The sequence below is a fragment of the Cryptomeria japonica genome, chromosome 10 (assembly GCF_030272615.1).
Source record: "Cryptomeria japonica chromosome 10, Sugi_1.0, whole genome shotgun sequence".
NCBI lineage: Eukaryota > Viridiplantae > Streptophyta > Pinopsida > Cupressales > Cupressaceae > Cryptomeria > Cryptomeria japonica.
The window spans coordinates 426,525,056-426,546,263 of NC_081414.1; the positions used below are offsets into that span (position 1 = coordinate 426,525,056).

General features: G+C 36.0%; 2 protein-coding genes across 2 annotated transcripts in view; both read left to right on the forward strand.

The window, feature by feature from the left end:
• The window catches only part of LOC131075816 (probable metal-nicotianamine transporter YSL6), a 242,704-nt gene that overhangs the window by 80,258 nt on the left and 141,238 nt on the right, over nucleotides 1–21,208 (forward strand). The gene's annotated exons all lie outside the window — the stretch shown is intronic.
• On the forward strand, nucleotides 10,732–12,021 carry LOC131075832 (uncharacterized). The gene has a single exon (XM_058012741.2). The coding sequence runs from the start codon at nucleotides 10,732–10,734 to the stop codon at nucleotides 11,959–11,961; it is 1,230 nt and encodes a 409-aa protein (XP_057868724.1). The 3' UTR covers nucleotides 11,962–12,021.

A 21,208-nucleotide genomic window follows, 5' to 3' on the forward strand; every position in this document is an offset into this window, starting at 1 on the left:
CATGCCATCATCTCATCCAGGGTCATGTACTTGGAATTTGAAGAGCTCCTCGAAAACAAGGGCCTTGTTCTTAAATCCCTCATTGAGGAGATCGGTGATGCAAAGAGATTCCGAGGTGAAGTTTTCCGAGATATTGTCTCACATTGTGAAAGGGCCTCTTGTAACATAGTAAGTCAGGATGGAGAGCTGATTCCAGAAGAAGTTCTTGCTGATTTACAGATGAGGATTCATAATGAATGGAGGAGCGAACAATTCTCGGCCGCTTCAATTCAGATATTAATGAAACACCAAGCCTTTTTGCATGAAATCCAGTCTATCCTGGATAAAAACAATTCTGCGCTCCTCCGGTGTGATGACATTATTGTGAAGACCATGGTTGTTGCCAAGAACACCCATGAACTGAATCCCGAGGAACTACAAACGAGCATCCAAAAATTTCAAGGATTTGTGCCTTCACAAAATGCAACTTAAGTGTTTTTCAACACTTACTTGTATTTTTCCACTTTTGTAATCTTTAGTTGTAATTTTGTTTTGACAAGTTACATGTAAAAGTATTTTTTGTAAAAAGCAAGTTACACATTACTTGCACTTTTGTAATTACATGTAAAGCAACTACAAGTTGTGTTCAGTTAGGACTGTAGTTGGGATAAGTCTTAGTTAGTTATTGAAGTCTTAGTTAGTTATTGAATAAGTCTTGGTGGTTGAGAGAATCTCTCAAGTTAGTTAGGATCCTCCCACCTTTTTCTCAAGGGTCCTCTTTTATAAATACTTGAGGGGTCTATTGTAATTTTTATCTCTTGGAAAGCAAGCAAAAACTCTGCCAAATTTACAGCAAATAAGTCTTTGAGCTTTCATGTGTAAATTCAAGAATTAAAAGGAAATTGCTCAAGCTTTGAGTCTTTGTGCTACATTCTTGAGTTAGTGTTCTATATTATCTTTCTTGCAAGTGTTCCCAAAGAGCTTAATCACTTCTGATTTGCAGTCTTTGTGCTGCAAGTGGTTGAGTTTAATATAGATTAAATTAAATATTTTGTTAAGAGAAGCTGCAAGTCTTTGTGCTTTCACTTGTTCTTAAGAGAATTTAGGAATAGATTCTGTGAGAAATAGCTATAAGTGTTTGCGCTTATACTACTTCCCATTATTTAAAGTAGAAAAGAATAGTGTTTTTCAGTCTTTGAGCTGTCATAACTCGTTCTTTATAGCATTAGTGTAGATAGGACTTCACATAATCAAGTCTTTGAGCTTGAAATTGTTGTCCCGTCTCGAAGGAAGTGACGAAAGTCTTTGCGCTTTTAGGAAATTTCATTTCCTTTCTCTCATTTCATTTGAATGTGGTTATTGCTGTTTATGTTCAATCGCTATCCTTTTCTGTGAAGAGAAAAGGATATTGTCTTTCTTGAAAGAAGAAGAAAGATTTCTGTCCCATCCTATTTTATTTTCAAAGTTGTAGTTAGATAGGGGGAACCTTCCCTTAATTAGGAGAGTTTTTACTCATGTCCTGTGGTTGAAACCACAATTTTGTATATTTCCCCAAGTGTACAAAATTTTCAACCAACAAATAGAAAGCTTGCAGTAAATATCAAACACTAACTATTCAATTCACAAAACCACAATACCACAAAGAACACATAAGTGGGCTTGAACAACAATTTCAGTAGAAACAGGGCATAAAATTGCCATGACATGAAAATCTAATTGCCACTAGCACTTATTTATAAGTTCTTTGACAATCTTGGATGCAAATTTATTCAAGATAAATGAAAAACATATTTAGTAAAACTAGAATGTGTTAAAAATAGCTAGTTGATGCTGACTGGTTTCTCCTAGTGTGCAATTGCCTTGCATTCACCATGATTGATCTTCTAAAGAAACTTGAAACCAAATTCTAGTGACCATTGGCACCTCACCGCATAGTCTTGGGGATTAGAATTTGACTCTTGCCTTAGGAACTTGTGAATTTAGTGTTCAGCCCTATGCATGGTGAAAAACTTTTACAAGATAAATCATCAACCTTGAAGTGCCTTGGGTGAAGAGTGAAGAACATGATAAGTTTTCTCGTAGGATGAAAACTAGTGCTGATCCTTGGAATCCCATGACAAAACTTGCAAGCAAAGAACAATTTGCTAAGAATCTTCCTTCAATAGTATCTTTTTGTGTTTTGAAGGTGAAGCTTGGATATATATAGGTAAACGCACACTTTTTGGCCTCTTTGAGCAACTCATCATGTTTTTATCCTTCCCAAGGCACACTTTTGTAACCTTGATGCACTTTTCCTATCAACTTGGATCTTTCCCTCTCCATGCAACAATGTGCTCCTTTGCGTTTTTTGGGCAATTTTGATGTTTTAAAGTGACTTATACCTCATGAGGTTTGCTTTTTGGACTTATATCCATTTTTCCCAATGTTTTAAAGTTAACTCTCTCCTCAATTGTGTGCTTTTGACCTTCATGCAACTTTTTTTATCTTTTCAAACTCACTTAAGAGGTTGGGTGTGCTTTTTCGATTGCTGGGCACTTTTTGTTTAAATTTAAATTTCGGATAAGTGATTTCTCTCTCCAAATACTTTTTTTGGGGTCATGGGCCACTTTTTGTTATGCTTTTCACTTCACTTAACTGAATGGGGTGCTCATTTTGAACTTGAATACACATTTTTTCATATTTTTAAGTTCAATTAAGTGAACAAGGCATGCATTTTGGACTATCATGCACTTTTCATTAAATTTTCAGGTTGACAATGTCACTTAGGTGAAAAAGTGGCCTCTTTTGGTCTCATTTGTTCTTTTTGTTCTAATTGCCATTGACATTGGGCAACTTATGCATTTCTTCACTTAAAGTTCACTTTTGGGTCTAAACTAAAATTGATGTTCTCCACCACTTCCGTTTTTCACTTAAATTACCAACAACATGCCATTTGACTTGCTAAGCCTTTTATTCACTTAAATATGCCTTTTTGACATGCTATGCACTTGCAATTAGAAGGGGAAGTTGTACTTTGCATAAATTTTTTATGTTTTTTTCAAAAAAAGTATATTTTAAATTGTTGAGTTTTGCTAAGTTGGGGACCATAGCATTTCAAGAAAGGGGAAATACTTTATACATGATAGGGGTGCCTTAAGTCCACTAACATGTAATGGTATTCTTGTCATCAATTATGTCTTGTGTATCTAAAGCCTTTAGCATGAAGCTTTCTCACAACACCATATCCATGTAAATTGGCAGCAAACAACATAAACACTTTTGTTTTGGTAAAAAACTGAATTGAATTAAAAAATGAAATGATGAAATGATCATTTAAAGAATTACAAAGATGATGTTTCTATTACGAAACAATCCTAAATTGAAGAAAATTAGAAACTAACTAATATGCACAATATGTTACATTATTGACCATTAATAATAAATAATAAAGATATTATTCTAATACCCTCCCTTAATGGTCAATATGTCAACTACACCTAGTTGCCCCCTAAATTTTACAAACTTGTCCGGGCTCAAAGACTTGATGAGGATATCTGTTGTTTGATCCTCTGTCGGAACAACTAAACTGATCCGTCTTCAACTAGCTTCGGAATGAAGTGACAATGAAGTTCAACATGCTTGGTTCTCTCGTGGAAGACCAGATTCTTAGCCAATTTGAGCACCCCTTGATTGTCACAGTAAAGGGGAGTAGGACTTGCTTGAGATATCTGCATGTCTGAAAGCATCCTCCGAAGCCAAATTGCCTCACAAGCTGCCTTAATTGTTCCTCGATATTTTGCTTCCGTCGAGGAAAGAGCCATTGCATGCTGCTTCTTGCTAGTCCATGTGACTGCACCAGATCCCAAACTGAAAACATACCCAGATGTTGATTTTCTGTTATCAACAAAACCTGCCCAATCTAAGTCTGTGTAACCAATAAGTATAGGATTGTGACTTTTGTTGTATAGAAGACCAAAATCAGAAGTGCCCTTCACATAATGCAGCACACGCTTCGCTGCTACCCAATGATCAGCCTTGGGGGTTGTCATTAAGCATGAAATGTAGCTCACTGCAAAACTGAGATCGAGCCTAGTAGCAGTAAGGTAGATGAGACTACCCACCAGTTGCTTGAATGTTGATTCATTCACCACAGGTGATACTGATTTGGCTGTCAGCTTCAACCCTTTTTCTATAGGTTTGGATGCAGGTATGCAGTCTTGCATCCGAAACTTGTCTAGCAAACTGCGAGCATACTTTGATTGAGATATGAAAGATACTACCTTCAGTCTGCCAAACCTCAACACCTAAGCAATAGTGCAGAAGTCCCAAGTCTGTCAAGTCAAAGGACTGGCACAAACTTTGTCTGATTTGATCGATCAAAAGTGCCAAACTACCAGTGATAATCAGGTCATCAACATAGACAACAAGGAGAAGAATATCTGTACCAGTGTTTTTGACATACAAATTAGAATCATATGGACTCCTTTGAAAGCCATGATCTGTGAGGTACTTGTCAATTTTGATGTACCAAGCCTGAGGAGACTGTTTCAGGCCATAGAGCGCTTTCATCAGTCTGCACACCTGGTATTCTTTTCTAGCAACCTTGAATCCTGGAGGCTGCGTCATGTAGACTTCTTCCTACAACTCATAGTTGAGGAATGCACTCTTAACGTCCATTTGATGGACTTTCCAACCAAACTGAGCTGCTAAGGCAAGGACAAGCTGAATGGTACTCATCTTGGCTGTAGGAGCAAAAGTCTCCTCATAGTTAATGCCTTATGTGAGAACCCCCTAGCAACGAGATGAGGTTTGTACTTAACTTTATACATCCATTTGCTACTAATGGGCTTCTTCCTTGGTGGAAGATCAGAGAGGACCCAAGTGTTATTCTTCAAAAGACTTTGGTGTTCAGCTTCCGTAGCCTTTTCCCACTCAGGAATTCCTTTAGGCTCAAAGTATGTTTGGGGCTCAAAAACACTATGTATGTTGGCCATGAGAGAAAAGTTGACTGTATTTTGTTGCTTTCTCTTGTTTCTGGAAGATCTACCCTCAATGAGTTCGTCAAGATGTAGATCACTTATGGTTTTTGCCCACCATTTAGGCCGGAGAGTAGAAGGACCAACATCAAATGCAGGAGGAATAATTGGAACTGGATCTGGAACAGATTGAACAGGTGGAATATCGACATCATCCAGAGGAAATTCAAGTTGAGCATCATCAAATTCAGATTCTACATCGTCTCTCTCATCAGGTGAACCTAATGGAAGACGAACACCCAAATTAGTAGCCTTTAAAGGCTGATCCTCAAAATTCTACACAGATGAGGATAACTGAAAAAGTCCTTGTTTTTCATAAAAGACAACATCGCAATTGAAGATGAGACGATTAGTTTCTACATCAATCAATCGGTAAGCCTTGTGGTTGTCACTGTACCCTGTGAACATAAGTTTCTGACTCTTGGAATCCAACTTGGAGCGCTTGGCATCTGGAATCCAAACATATGCTAAAGAGCCGAAGACTTTCAGATGACTAATCCAAGGTTTGCAACCAGTCCAGGCTTCCTCAGGAGTCTTCCCCTTAACAGCTTGTGTGGGAGACCGATTAAGGAGATAGACTACGGTGCATACTGCTTTTGCCCAAAATTTCTTGGGAACATTACTGTCTTCCAACATTGATCGGGCTATCCCGATGATTGTGTGGTTATGTCGCTTAACAACATCGTTTTGTTGAGGAGTGTACGGTGTGGTTAACCGGCGTTTGATGCCATGAGTATCACAGAAGCTGGCGAAAGCAGTAGAACAAAACTCCCCCCCATTGTCTAACCTAAGAGTGACTATGGGACAGCCATACTCTTTCTCTACTAAGGCCTTAAACTTCTGAAATATAGTAAACACATCTGATTTCTGTCTAAGAAAGTACACCCACATTTTATGACTTAAATCATAAAAAAGCAAGAAATACTTGGAACTAGTAATAGGTGTATTCATTGGTCCGCATACATCAACGTGAACCAAGTGTAGTAACTTTGAGGCTCGCCATGAGTCACCATCCTTGAATGGTGTCCTGTGCTGCTTCCTAGCCTGACAAGCTCCGCAAACTCGCTGATTTTGAGTTTGAATCTTAGGTAAGCCATGAACTAAATTTTCCCAAACAAGTTGAGCAAGATAATGAATGTTGAGGTGGCCATATCGTTGATGCCAGAGACTGTTGATAGAAGATGATTTAGCTGCAAAAGCATGCTTCAAAGAATCACCCGTATCCACAAATTTGTATAGACCATGATCCTCTATGCCAACAACCACACCAGTGCGAGTCGAACAATCAACAATTGAACACTTGTGTGAACTGAATACCACATCAAGCTGAGGAGAGTGCCGCATAATCTGACTCAATTCAGTTCCAGTCCAGGAATGCAGTATACATTGAGGAAAATGAGATTCCTCCCACCAGACTGAATCTGAATGTTGCCCTTGTCGACTATTGTCCGTATTTTTTCATTCATAAAATTGGACAACCCCTTTGAAATTTATATTCAAAAATGAAGATTTTATTGTAAGGCACACTTTTTGAGGCAAAATTTTTGCTCCTTTCTGAACTGGACTAATCTTCGATTCATCCTTGATCCACATTTCAAATTTCATTGGGTTCTGAGTTCATTTGCTTGGTCTTTTCTTCAAAGTCGGGTTTTTTCCTCTAGACTGCGAGTGGGAAATTTTCCTTTTGCAAGTAAAGAGACTTTTATGTTTTTAAGTTGTAGGGTTTTTTTTCAAGCAATTACAAGTGAAAGTTTATAAAAGATGTGTAACTTGTAATTTACTTTTTCTTTTCCATTTCCCTTTTGTCTTTTAAGTTGTTTTGTAGGAACTTTTTAGTCAAATTACAAGTGAATTTTAAAATACGAGTTTATGAGAACTTGTAAGTTCTCTTAAAAGTTCCTACTTTCTTTTTTTTAAACTTGTAATAGGGATTTTATAACCCAATTGCAAATATTTAAGTGCTTTTTATGTTTTATGCTTTTGCTTCTTTAAAACCCGATTTTGGAAGATTGAAGGAAGGAGAGTTTTTAATAAAACTTGTAATAGGGTTTTTATAACCCGATTGCATCTTTTTTGCTCCAAGTTTTAATTTATGCTCATTGCTTGCTGTTGGATTCAAGAAACCCAACCGCGTTTTTCTACCCAAGGGTAGCGAACTTCTTGGCATTCAACCTGAAATCCGATTCTTATAGGAGTGGGGCTTTGAATGCATAGTAACGTGGGGGTCTTTTGCTTCTCCATTCGCTGTCTTAGCTCTGCGTTTTGTGGCTCTTTACCCTCGGATTCCGCCACATAGTCCGCCATGTGGTGTTGCTTTTTGCATCTAACATTTAATAAGAGGTGTTTGATGGCTTGTAGGATTCTTCTTCCAAGCCGTTTTTTGTGATATGAGTTGAATGCAAAGCCGCTTTTCTTGTTACAAGGAATATCAACATGGTGGCTTTTTCATCTATTTATAGAACATTTCGGTTCATCCCAAGCTCATTTGTTTTTGTCTAGGGCATTTTGATCAAGCAAGGTATGTTATTTTCAGTTTTATTTTGCTTTTTTTTTTTTTTTGAGTTTCTTGTTTGATCAATTTTTGTAAATAATCTTGCTCTTGCTTAAATTCGGGTTTTTAAGTGATCTTCGCAAATTGATAAGTTTTTTGAATGCAATTTGTAAATTTGCATGATTTTCCCCTCTTTCAAATTTTTCCTATTTACTTGTATTCGGGATTTTAAAGCCCGATTACAAGTAACCGTGGTAATGTTGACCTTCCCATTTGGTAAAACGAGTTAACATTCTTTTTAGAAAATTACAATGTTGAGAGTTACCATGAAACTCATTCACTTAATTTTGGGTTATATAAATCTGATTGCAAGTAAGAGTTTTTCCCATTTTCCAAGTTGCCAAGATGAAAATATTCCTCTCCATATCTATACATGGTCATCCAAGTTTGTGTCATGTCCCCTCCCTAATCGTTATATATATCCTAAAATGAATCTATTATTATCAATTGATATAATAATTAACAACGAATATTTGAAATTTATTTAATTATTAAAATTATTGTATAATTAATATATATTAATATTTATTACTAATAATATCCTTTAAATAATTAAATAAAATCATAAATTAATTCCAAAAAATATATGTAATTATTTAATTAATAATTTTATTTAAGTAATAATAATTATTATCATATCGAAAGTCAGATTAATTATTGACTAATCATATTTAGAATACCGTTGTATTAAGACGGTTCATGTTCAGTATATGATCATGCCAAAATAGATCCAGTGCCTTGTGATAACCCCCACGATATCACCTAATGTAAATTATTAAATAATGTTAAATTTCTAAAGAAGAAATAAATCATTAAATATTGTTAATTAAATAAGTTCAATATAAATAAACGATTAAAATGTTAATATATTTAATATATAAAATAATAAAGAAAAATATTATTAAATATATTATTAAAATGTCAATGTATTTAATATATAAAATAATAAAGAAAAAATATTATTAAATATATTATTAAAATGTCAATATATTTAATATATAAAGGAAAGTATTATTAAAACAAATATTAATACAACATTATAAACTTAACTACGAACTATTAATAAAGACAAGTGTTATTAATTTAAAACATTAATACAAGCTCTACGAACTATACCAAACACCAAAGGAGGCCCCACCCCACGATTACCCCCCCCCCGCACGAAGTGGTGCGACGGTATCGCATCCCTTCATGCAGAAGGGAACCCGTGGAGGGGTACAACCCTTCACGGGGTATAAGGGAGGACACATCAGCACGTAGAAGAAAGGAGGAGGGAGCGAAAAGGATAAGGAGGACTGCTACGTGGTTAGAGAGAAAGGTCTGGAAGCTACGGCAATAGGTTACGCACAGGTAAGTAATGAATGAGTATGCTATTATATTTGTTAATGAATATAAAGAACGAACATGTTATTACTGTTATCTAAAATTTCATTACCCATGTAATTTTAGCCAAAGGATGCATATTTATCAAATAATTGCATTTACAAAAGGTACATTGCAGTGTTTAAAAAGAGAAAAAAGGCGTATTTTTCATTTGTATTGAACAATGATAGATTACAAATTGAGTTCATGCATCTGAAGCATATTTATATACACTGAGTTTCTTAAAACCTCACACAAGCCGTGAGCTTAGCATTTCTATCTTTCCTACATATCCAAAACAGAAAAGGATAGAATCAAATAATGAGTGTGAGGATAACCAGTCATTGCCTTGGGTTGCTTTGACTGGTTATTGGCTGCCCCGTTGCCGTTATGAATGTTTTCTCGATCTTCAGACTCTGAAAAACCCCTACTTTCCTGCACAAAAGAAAAGAGGTGTTAGATCCAACAGATCTAAGCAATGAAAGATCATCCTACAATGTATCATTTATCATAGCCTATCATATTTCTGTTTTGAAAGGGCGGGAAAGATAAAGACACAAATCACTGCTTCAGGATAAAGAAATGTTTATGCTAATGTGTTTGTTTCATGTGCAGATAATTAGTTACTCTAATTGGCATGTGCCCCTGATCGAGGCTCCCTTCGGGTATGAGCCCGACATACCCTTTAGAGTAACTAATCTCAGATTATCAAAGTGGAATGATGAAGAAACCAATTGAAGTATCAAAGGGACATATTTGTTTTAAATATGAAGCCTTTTACTTTACTATTTGTGATATGCATAAAAGAAAATATTAATGCATAAACTGTTTTAAGGGACATATTATTTCAATGTGAAACCTTACAGTATTTTAAAAGGGTCAATACTACATCATGAAGATAAACAATTCAATGCAACAAGTTGGTAAAGAAACAGAGTATTTGAGTTTTAAATGCATGTTCAAACAGTGAACTTCAATGAAATCAGAATCAACTGGTAATGAAATGAGTGTCACGAGCCCGTGCTCGAACTTCATTTCTACATAAGATCAATCCCAGCATGTGCCAAAGTCAGAAATTTAATAAGGATAAAACACAATCTCATCAAAAGCTGCAACAAATGCTGAAGGTCAAGCATTACTTGAACTCAAAGAAGGACTAAATGAATCTACAGAATTACTTGGAACTTGGGATCCAAATTTAGTAGAACCCTGCACTAGTTGGTCTCACATCACCTACGGTGGAGGACATGTTACAGCTGTGCTGGAACTGTTCGATAAAATGCCTTTAAAAAGATGCGGTATCATGGAATGTGATGATTCCAGAATATAGACAAAATGGCAAGCCTTTGTGGAAGTTGAGAGAGCTGCTAAAGCATTGTTTTTGGCTGTAGAAGAAGATTTTCTTCCAATTATATTAAGAGTGAAAGCTGTTGTTAGTCCTCTAGGAAGTGGGGCCAAGGGAAAAATATGCTATCCCAAGGACCATGAGTCTATCTCCTTCAAAGGAAAATGTTTTGCTCTTGCTGTGTGGGCCAACACTCCTTGGAAGGAACAAATGCAAAACTTAATACCTGCTAAAGATACAAAAGGGAATATGTATTGCTGCAAACATGATAGAAAAACTACATTCTATTGGTTGCATTGGTGTCATATCCACTCACTTGCATGGCCCGTCTGCTGATATTTGGAGCGTGGGTTGTATTGTAATTGAAATGGCAACAGGAAAAGATGTACGAGATTCACATTTGAAAAGTGAAATGTCTAATAACTACCATAAGGAGGAGACAGCGAAAGAAAATGAAGTTGCAAATCGGTTGCCTGGGGATGAAGAAATATCGAGTGGAACTAGAGAAGGAAACTACTGAGACTAGCTACGAGGAAAAAGTGCTTGAGCTTACATCAACAGGAAAACTGTTTCCATATGCTGAAATATTCAAGTGGCTGTCATGTGGACATGATGGCAAGCATCCAGCCTGTGATTCATCTTGTTATGGTCGAAGGGAGTTCTCTTTTACTCTAGAACATGATATATATATTCGGTTTCAGTCTTTTCAAGATGCAGCGGATATGGAGAATTCTATCAGAGAGAAGTGTCCACATAAAATAGATATTGGAGCTATGTACAATGTTGATCCTGCAAAGAGACACGCATATGCTCAAATAGGAGACAAGGTTTTCAGTCCTATAGAAAGAGAGCTGGTTTTTGATATTGATATGACTGACTATGATGATGTACGATATTGTTATTCGGGAGCTGAAGTTTGCGTAGACTGCTGGCATTTGATGACTATTGCTATTAAAGTCATAGATACTTCTCTCCGAGAGGATTTTGGTTTTGAGCACATTCTCTGGGTTTATAGTGGTCGCCGTGGGGTCCATTGCTGGGTCTGTGATGGAAGAGCAAGAAGGCTTAGCAATGAGCAAAGAGCTGCAATTGCTTCCTATTTTCGTGTGTACAAGGGGAGTGAAAACACTAATAAAATGGTCTCTCTGAGTGGGCCTGTGCTGCATCCTTCCTTGACAAGAGCTTATGCAGATGTCTTAAGGATTTATTTTGAAGAGAAAATACTTCCAAGCCAAAAGTTATTTTCATCTGAAGACAGATATCAGAAGATATTGGATTTGATACCAGATGATTCAATTGCATCCCAATTTCGAGAGAAATGGGGAGAAAACAGGCGTTCATCTGTTTCAAAAGAAGATAATAATATTGGTCGCTGGAAACAATTGAGACAGCTACTTGAGTCAGGAAAACATAGGGCACCAGGATTACAACATTGCATTGACGAAATTGTTTTCTCTTACACCTACCCTCGGCTAGACATGGAGGTGTCAAAGCATATGAATCACTTGCTGAAGGCACCATTTTGTATTCATCCAAAAACTGGTTGTGTCTGTGTGCCAATAAATCCCGATGATTGTGAGAACTTTGATCCTACAAGTGTACCCACTCTTTCTCAATTGATTCAAGAACTGAACACAGGAGGAGTTCTTGCTTCCGGAGGGCTGAGCTGGAAAGCGCATACAACACAAGGCTGCATGAATCTGGAGTGAGGGATTCTTTACGCTGGTAAAATACTTCCGGTGGAAGGCTAGAGAAGAAACCCCTATTCATCATCAAGGCTAATGTGTTGTAGGCCAGTGCAAAATATGGTGCGTGCAATATGATAAAATGTGAAAAAAACAAACACAGCGCGTTATTTTCCTGGTAAGTATGTATGCAAAATGTAGTGTATGCAAGATGTAAAAAACGGACACAGTAAGTTTCTTGGTAAATGTGGAGTCATTTTCATACCTGTGGAAAACACAATTTTGCATTTAGAGAGAAGACTCAGAAAGCCCAGCACCCTTCGTCAATGGCGGCACCAAACCCTCATGAAAAAATCAGAATGTCAATGGCGGCACCAAACCCTCCAGAACCTTCTTTGCTGTTCGCATTTTGCAAAATGAGAAATACGATGGAGTGCGAAACTTTTAGGGTTATAAAAATCCTTTATCATTTTTTATATTCTCCCTCAAGTCCGCCGGGCTTTATTATATGCAATATAATAAAAATCAAACATATTTGATAAATAGATGTTTATTAATATATCAAATATGTTTTACTTTTATTATATTTTTGTTTTCATTCTTGGTTAAAAAGCTGGTATTTCTTTGTAAAAAGTATTTAATTACAATGCAATTATAAATTGTAATTGAATATTATTATTCGAAATGTAAAAGGTATATCCATATGCAAGAAGGAGACTAAGTCTTTTGACTTAGTTTTGAAGGAGGAGTTAATTCAGGAGAGATAACGCTCTCATTGAAGAAGTCTTTTCAGTATTGGAGACATAAGGAGAGCATATAGGATCATGCATAACCACTTTGGAAACATTCAAAAGGAGTTGAGATAATTTTGGAGACAAGAACGTTTTTATAGGAACATGAGGTTGTTTGAAACCAAATGGAGTGAATCTAGGGAGGTTGGAGCACTTTTAGGTAAAGGGTCGAAGTTGGACTTTTCCACTATTTTGGGGAGCTTTTATTACTTGGTTAAGTGTTTTGAGGCTGTTTCTAGTGATCTTTTGGGTTGGTTATTTATTAAGGAAGACTTTTCCAGGTTTATAGCCCTTTTTGGTGTCTTCTAGACTCCTCTTTTTGAGGCACTTTTCTTGCATCCGACCCAATCAGTTGGGGGTTTTTGTACTTAATGCCTGAAGACACTTCATTTGGAGGGAGTTCAGATTTATGCAAGAATAGTGTTTTGAGAGACTTTTTTCTTGTCCTTAGCATTTTCTTTTGCACAGATTCTGTAACTCAGATTTGGAGATATGATATATGAAACAGCATCTTTGGAGCGATTTTCTATGGAATCAAACCTTGTTATCCTTCCAATTTTTTGTGTACAAGCATGATTGATGAAGCTAAATTTGTGAGTTATATTACTCCTTGTTTACTTGTCTCAGTCAGTACCTTAATATAGGAACGTATGTATGTTTGCAGGTCATAGTATGTGTTTTAAAGTTCAAAATTTTTGAGTGAAACATTATTATTTCCTCATTGGTTCGTCTCAAGACCTTATTATGAAATACTTATGCAAACGTATAACAGGAAAGAAGTGTTTATCAATTAAAGTAGAATATTGCAGACTGAGATCAGTTTTTTATTATTTATCTCTCACATTTTGGTGTATCACCAGGTTCTAGTTAATTTTAGTTCAGTTTTAAGTACCATTTTCTGTAATTTCTTACCCTTTACCCTGCAAAGTTAGTCCAATATTAGAGAGTATCAGGTGATTATCCAATAGGAACCGGCCTAGGAACCGGAGGTTTCATTTCAAGTTGCGCATTGCCCACATGCAGAAGTGAATCCCATGTTAGGCCAGATTGCTAAACTTATAGTTTAGTAGGGTGCAAATTTGTGCCTTAACAATTACATATGTTAATGAATATAAATAATGAACATGCTATTACATATGTAAATGAATATAAATAATGAATACTTTAATACATATGTTAATGAATATAAGTAATGAACAGTTTATTATATATGTTAATGAATGATTTTTAGATGTTAATAAATTTGTATAAACATATGTTAATGAATACATATCAATGAATAGCTAGGAATATACGTTAATAAATGTGAATATTTGATTATGGACATTTTCTAAATATATGTTATGGAATACATGCTAAGTTAGGAATATGTAAATGTGGATTATGAAATGGGAAGTAGTAATAAATTATAAAATGTAATATAAATGTGATTATATGATGGAGGCTATAGGTGTGATTATATGATGGAGGCTATAGGGAGGAAACTCCCTTAGCCTAATGGAGGGATTATGATAATCCCTGGTAGGTCGTATATACTGAATATCTATATGCATATATGTATGGCTTGGTTGACAAAGTTCATTCAAGAAGAGACGGATTTGGCCGGTCCCCTCTGGTAGACTTGGATGATGGGATGCATCATCCAAGGCAAGGAATTGACATATGGTCTTCCTTGGATGGCTTGGGTGTAAGAAATTACACCCAAAACAGGAATCGAATTAACCTTCGATTTCTTGGATGGCTTGGTTGTAAGTAGTTACATCCAAGACAGGAATCGAATTAACCTTTGATTTCCTGGATGGCTTGGGTGTAAGAAATTACATCCAAGACAGGAATCGAATTCACCTTCGATTTCCTGGATGGCTTGGAACCAAGATGGGTTCCAAGAAGGCAAGCTTCACAGCCGCCTAAGGACATATCTCCGTATGGCATCCGTATCCTTTTTATTAGATAAGAATTGTGATTAGTGTTAATTAAGTATTTTGAAGTTAAATTGCAAGTTAGATTAGTTATATCTATATATATATATATATATATTTGTTGTATTCTAACAACCTGTTTTGCAGGACAGTGATCTCTAACTAGTAGGGACATTACATGCTTTTAAAGCAATAGCTCTCTGCATCCAATTGTATGAATTAATGTATATTAGTAGCATGCACGCATATGTAGGAATGTGGAGTTTGCATAACCACCTCAAACTTTTATATGCACTCCATCTTTATGTGCAGATTTAGATTCGATGGTGTGCATTATTAAGATATTAGCTGTAAGGAATTTACACTATACTAGGTATAATAATATTATGATCAGCAATTATGAGAAGTTACAATAGTGATTAATTACCAGCATACATCGATTAGCAAGAAGGCTAATCGTAAGCTATATAGATAGCCAACCGGATACATATGGGAAGAGGAGATCAACATAAAGATAAGAACATCGGTTAGTATGATGAAGTAGTGTGATTATAACCTTAGCAAATAAAAATGTCTTTATCTCCCAATGGTCACACCCGATGGAATGTGTGAATATATATCATTAATCATTTCATTGCCAAAGATCATCGAATGGGTTTATATACTGTTTTCTATTCCAGTCAAAAGAGTTCTTAGCAAGGCCGAAGGCCCAAATACCGTGTGCACAATCCCAAAGCGGCATATATCAGAGACGACACCCTTATTGTATGCAGTTCAAAACAACAATCAGAAACGGTACCATTGCTTTGCAATAATAATCAGACCATTAAGCGGATCAGAACTATTATTAGTAGGTTACAGACAGTAATATCTGTGTGCTTAGTGGTATGTGTGGGCTGTGCTTAATCTGTATGCTTAATATATAAGCCAATAGCATTCTTATACAGAATTAATAATGATATTAATTTAGAAAATAATAATAATAATAATAGTAATAAAATTATAACTATTACAATATTTTTATGAATTGTCTGCAGTAAAACATATATTATAATAACATTTAAAATAAGTAATAATATGCTTATAGGGAATAATATAATGGTTGTAATTATTATAATAATTTATAAGAGCTGCCCTCTAGTAAAAAATATATATATATATTAATACTGACTGAATAAATAATAAATATATATAGAAATAGTAATTTGAATGAATAAGTAAATATAAGATTATAAATCAGATTGAATTATTAATTCCATATTAGATAGAAGGTTATGTTTTCTAATATGGACTGTCAGTATCTTGGGAAAGGCGATGTTTAAGATAGTTTGTCTCCTAATCAATTGGGTTTAAGTCATAAGTATGTTGATATGAATTAATTAGGGTTAAAATAGGCCTAAACCCAGTAGGGGACATTACAGTTTGCCATCATTGGTCAAAATCATTCTTTCCATCATTTCCCTCATTTCAAAATTCCTATTCTCGCCATTGCATCCATTCGTCACACTTTCATTCATTTTTCCTATTATGAGTCTACTCGCAATCGGAATTTTAAAACCTGATTGTAGTTATGTCTTCACAAGAGTTTTTCTCAATTTCCATACTTGCAATATATCTTTCAATATCTGAAATTGGTCAGGAGTCGAGCCTTTAAAGCTTCTTGTTTATTCATCATTCCTTCTACAAGAGCTTTAGCGCCAGGGTTAGAGTTTTTCCCGTTTGAAGAAGATAATATGGCTTTTTTAGTAGATCGTGATGTTGCTTTGACACTTCTGGATTTTCATCGCAGCATTACAGATTCTTGTTCAATGACCGATATGCTAGTATCATCTTCTCAAAAGAAGATGAAGTAAAAATATGACATATCAGAATGAGATCTCTCCTTGTCAAGTTTCTTCTTCATTGGATGAGATTAAGGATACAGAAATTGGACATGTGGATATGTCAGATTTCCTTAAAAGGGCTGAAAAACCTAAGGATCACAACATGCAACGCTTATTGGACAGTCATATTCATCTTGCCTCCTTCTCAGTGGCTGCCCTAGAGCCAGAATTTGTTCTTGCTTGTGCCGCTCATTTTGACTGGGAGACCAGAACCATTTGAAATGATGGAGAGGTTGTTATCTGCCTAGACACTGAAACTATTGAGAAAATTTTCAAGATACCTACAACTCCTATTTATGTAGAAATTTCAAAAGTTAGTGCAGCAGAATACTATGCTTAGAGGGAGAAGGAATGCAAGCGTCATATTAACAAATAGATTCATGAACCACGAACTTGTCTTACCCGGTGAGCTAAGTTGTTTCATTGTGACTTCAAAGGAGAGATTAGTGACACAATTACTCTTTTAAGCAGGATCATGGGTTTAGAGCATTCTAATATCTTTGAACTACGGATTTATCAGTTCATTGTACTCATCAGACAATCTCAACACATCTTTTGGGGTGATATTATTAGTGATGCTTTGTGTGAACAACTTGCCAAAGTTCCTACCACTTTGTCCTTCTACATGAATTCATACTTGGTATGTATAGCAACATCACTCAGACATTTTCCTGGTCTTTCTACCAAGGGTAATTGCTCGCTTGTGCTTGTGTGGGAATATTACGATCAGTTGCTTTTGAGACCCAATAGGCTCCATTACAGGAGAGTCCAAGATGCTTTCTATGGTCATTACATGTGTTTATTTGATAAAACACTGAGGAATAGAAGAAGGGTGTCAGGTGCTGCATGGGAGAGAGTAAATGAATACAATTGCTTATTCCTTCAGTTCCCAACTTTTACCTATATGAGAGTTGGATGCTATAGCGGGCAGCCCTATATGCTTCCGAGATACCCAACCGATAAGATCATCCTTATGGAGTTGGGAAGACAAATTATGACAGTTCATGCGCAACAATCTATTCGACACAAGGCTGGAATGGGGATATCAACAAGTAACCCATTACAGATTGGTCGATATTCCCTCAAGACATCCACAAAAGCTAAAGCCATGGAGACTGAGATGTAGGAGATCAAGCTCAAAAGGTTCAAAGCAAGGGCAAATTTTGACTACTGGAGTATGAAAGAAAGAATTAAAAGATCTTTCACACATGTGCATCGCATAGGAGGACATCTGGGTTGATCTTCACACAGAAGAGGAGATTCGTAGGATGGACTATTGCAGGCTCACACTTGAGCAAATTGTTGACTTGAACCTGATAAACATTCCTAAAGGAATGATTGATGATGGGAATATACTTGATTCCGAGTATGTTGAAAAAAGAGTTGATGAAGCACCACTTCCATCAATTCAATGGTCACAAAAAGAATGTACCTCTATTCTGGATAGATTCCAGCTTGTTTTGGCTAACACCAATGCTTGGCTCAAAAGTAATGGTGTTAGACTTATCAAGATCAAGATTGGCAAAGATGATGATTCTACAGGACCTGTTGGATGCAAGTCTGAAATCAGAATTGATAACAAGGAGGGTGCGTCATCTTATACTACACGAATTAAGTTAAGAGTCAGTAGAGCAATGGTAATTCCTCCTGAAGAAGTAACAGTTCAAGGAAAAGAGAAACCTCAGCTTCATATTTAGATTATTGATTTCGAAGATCCAGAGGAAGAACAACAACAAGATGATGCTCCGAAGTCCACAACTTCAGAGTCACCTCACGAAGTTCCTTCTCAGATTCCTTTGGATGTGCCTATGTCTCCTCTTGACACTGATGTGGATTCTTTTTCCACCATTCACATTGCTCCTGTCCCATTGAGTGTGTTTGCTTAGAGCGTCATTCTAATTTCAGCGTCAGAGCCATCTCTTGATCACTCACATGAGGATTTGTCAAACATTTTTGAGGAAAATCCTACATATGTCTCTTTGTCCTTCTTGTCGCTATTAGAAATTGATACTTCTACTACCAATTTTGATAAGTTCATGATGCAATCATCACATCCTTTGGTTACTGAGCAGGCAATGATTGCTGTTTAGACATAAACTTCTCCCAGGATAACAACTGTAGTCCAAACGAAACCTGTTTCTTCGCCACCTCCAGCTATTTCTGAGACAAATTCGATGGCTTTACCTCCATGGCTAAGCTCCTTCACTCCTAAGAGAAAGAAGTAGGAAATTTCTCCTGATATCTTTGATTTCCAACAGCTTAAAAAGTCTAAACCCAAGGCTGCTAAAAGAGCTAGGACAGTTTCAAGAGTGATAGTTGATAGCAACAGAATGAAAGTTGCAAAAATTGTTGAAGCAATTGTGGACAAGCCACATGAAGAGATGCAAGCTTCTGACTACAGGATCACAAGGGTGGAACTTGGTAAACAAACACATGTAGTTGTCATGCATGATGCTCAACACTGAGTGACTTCATTGGTGCAGTGGTATGATGAACTCCTGACAAAGAAAGACAAGCTGGAAGAGGAAAATTCACAGCTTATCTCAGTGATCCAAAAGATCACTAAATCTTCCGAGGAAGGAACCAATCCTTCAACTTTTTTGTCTTAGAAGAATCAGTTTGAGAAGTTGAACGAGCTGTTGAAAAGTGCGAGCAATTGATTCTTGGGTAGATCAGATTTCCGATCTATGTGCTTAGGTCTGAAAGGAGATGTTCTAGGTAATGGTCAAGCTGGAAATGACCAAGGTGAAATTGAACTAGACTTCTGAAGCTTTCAAACAAAATCCGGAAAAAGTTGAGGGCAACTTAGGAGTTTGGCATAGGTTGCTACAAGAAAAGCTGGATGTTTTATAAGAGAATGACATCATTCCTACTAGAACCATGGATACAGAATTTGGAGAACTTTTAGAGAATAAATCCCTTGTTCTGAAAGAACTCATTCAAGAAATTGATGATGACTGAGATTGCGCATGGAAATGGTGCAAGATATGGTTTCTCGTTTTGAGAAAATCTCTTGTAAGATCGTAAGTCAAGATGAGGAGTTGTTGTCAGAAGAAGAAGTCCTCTCGGATTTGAGAAGAAATATTCATCAGGAATGGAAAGATGAACAGTTTTCAGTTGCATCAATTCAGGCTTTGGTGAGATACCAAACCTTTTTGCAAGAAATTCAAGCTATTCTGGAGAAGCATAGACTTACGATTCTTAGTTGCTGTGATGTTGTTATCAAAACGCTTATTGTTGCTAAGAATACCCATGAGCCAAATCCTGGTGAGCTGCGAGGAATTATTCAGAAATTTGAAGAATACATGGCCAAGCATGCTGCATAAGTGTCTTTGACACTTAGTTTTAATTCCAGAATTGTAGTTTTCTTTTTGACAAGTTTACTTGTAAGTTGAAGTTGAAAGGAATAGAAGAAAATCATTCAAGGATTTAGATTTTGTGCTGAATCTCTTGAGTTTTGTGTTCATTATTGCACTTCTTGCATGTGATTCTTGAGAGCTTAATCAAATTTGTTTTGCAGACTTTGTGTTGCAAATATTGGAGGTTAATATAGATTAAAGTAAAGTTCTTATCAAGGGAGGCTGTAAAACTTTGTGTCTACACTTGTTTATGAAAGAAATTAGAGTAGAAATTGATTTGTATTAAGAAATAGTTGTGAGACTTTGAGTTCACACTAATTCTTGTTGTTTTGTGTCAGAAGCGGCAATATACTTCGAACTTTGTGCTGCTGTACCTTGCACTTGTTCTTATTATCATAAAAAGGTAGATAGGATTTCAGATATTCAAAACTTTGCGTTTGATATTGTTTTCCCGTCCCAGAGGAAGTGACGGAAGTCTTTGTGTTTTCAGAAAACTTCATTTCCTCTCTCTCATTTTACTTTATAAGTGTTGGTATTATTCATTAAAAATTGCTATTACTTTTCTGTGAAGAGAAAAGAATATAGTTTTTCTTGAAAGAAGAAGAAAGATTGTTGTATCACCCATATTAGATTAGTTTAATTTTTAGATAGGGGGAGCCTTCCCTAAATTGGGAGAGTTTTATACTCACACATTGTGGCTGAAACCATAATTTTGTACATTTCCCAGGTGTACAAAATTTTCACCCATGTAATGTCCCCTATCTAATCTATTTCAATATACTAAAATTGATTAATATTTTTCAATTAGTTATTAACAAGTGCTTATTTATTTTCCTTATAAGGTGATTAATTTCATTATTCATATTTATTAATATAGAGATCATACCCTACTACTACTTTAGTTTTAAGGGAGAAGGGTCTATGCATGTTACCAAAGCGCTTAGAGACCAAATACAATAGGGTCCCTCAAAGTTTACAGATCCAAGTCCTTGCCTATCTTGGGTCTATACCCTCAAGGCTTATGGGTCGCTGATCCCCATCCTATCTAGGGACTTAACCTATTGCTTGGATTTAGATTGCCCCTCTTTGGAACATCTCATTCCCATCTTCTTAAATGCTGACAGTAATAACATGATTTAGACTATAAGTATACTAATTTCTTATGTATTATGAATATATATGAAATTAAGTATGACTGTCATACATATTGCAGTCCATATTAATGTTACTATTAGTTTTGCATAAGAACATTATCGGGCTTCATATATTAAGCATAGTTATTAAACACATCCCCATGCATACCACCGAGAACAAGGATG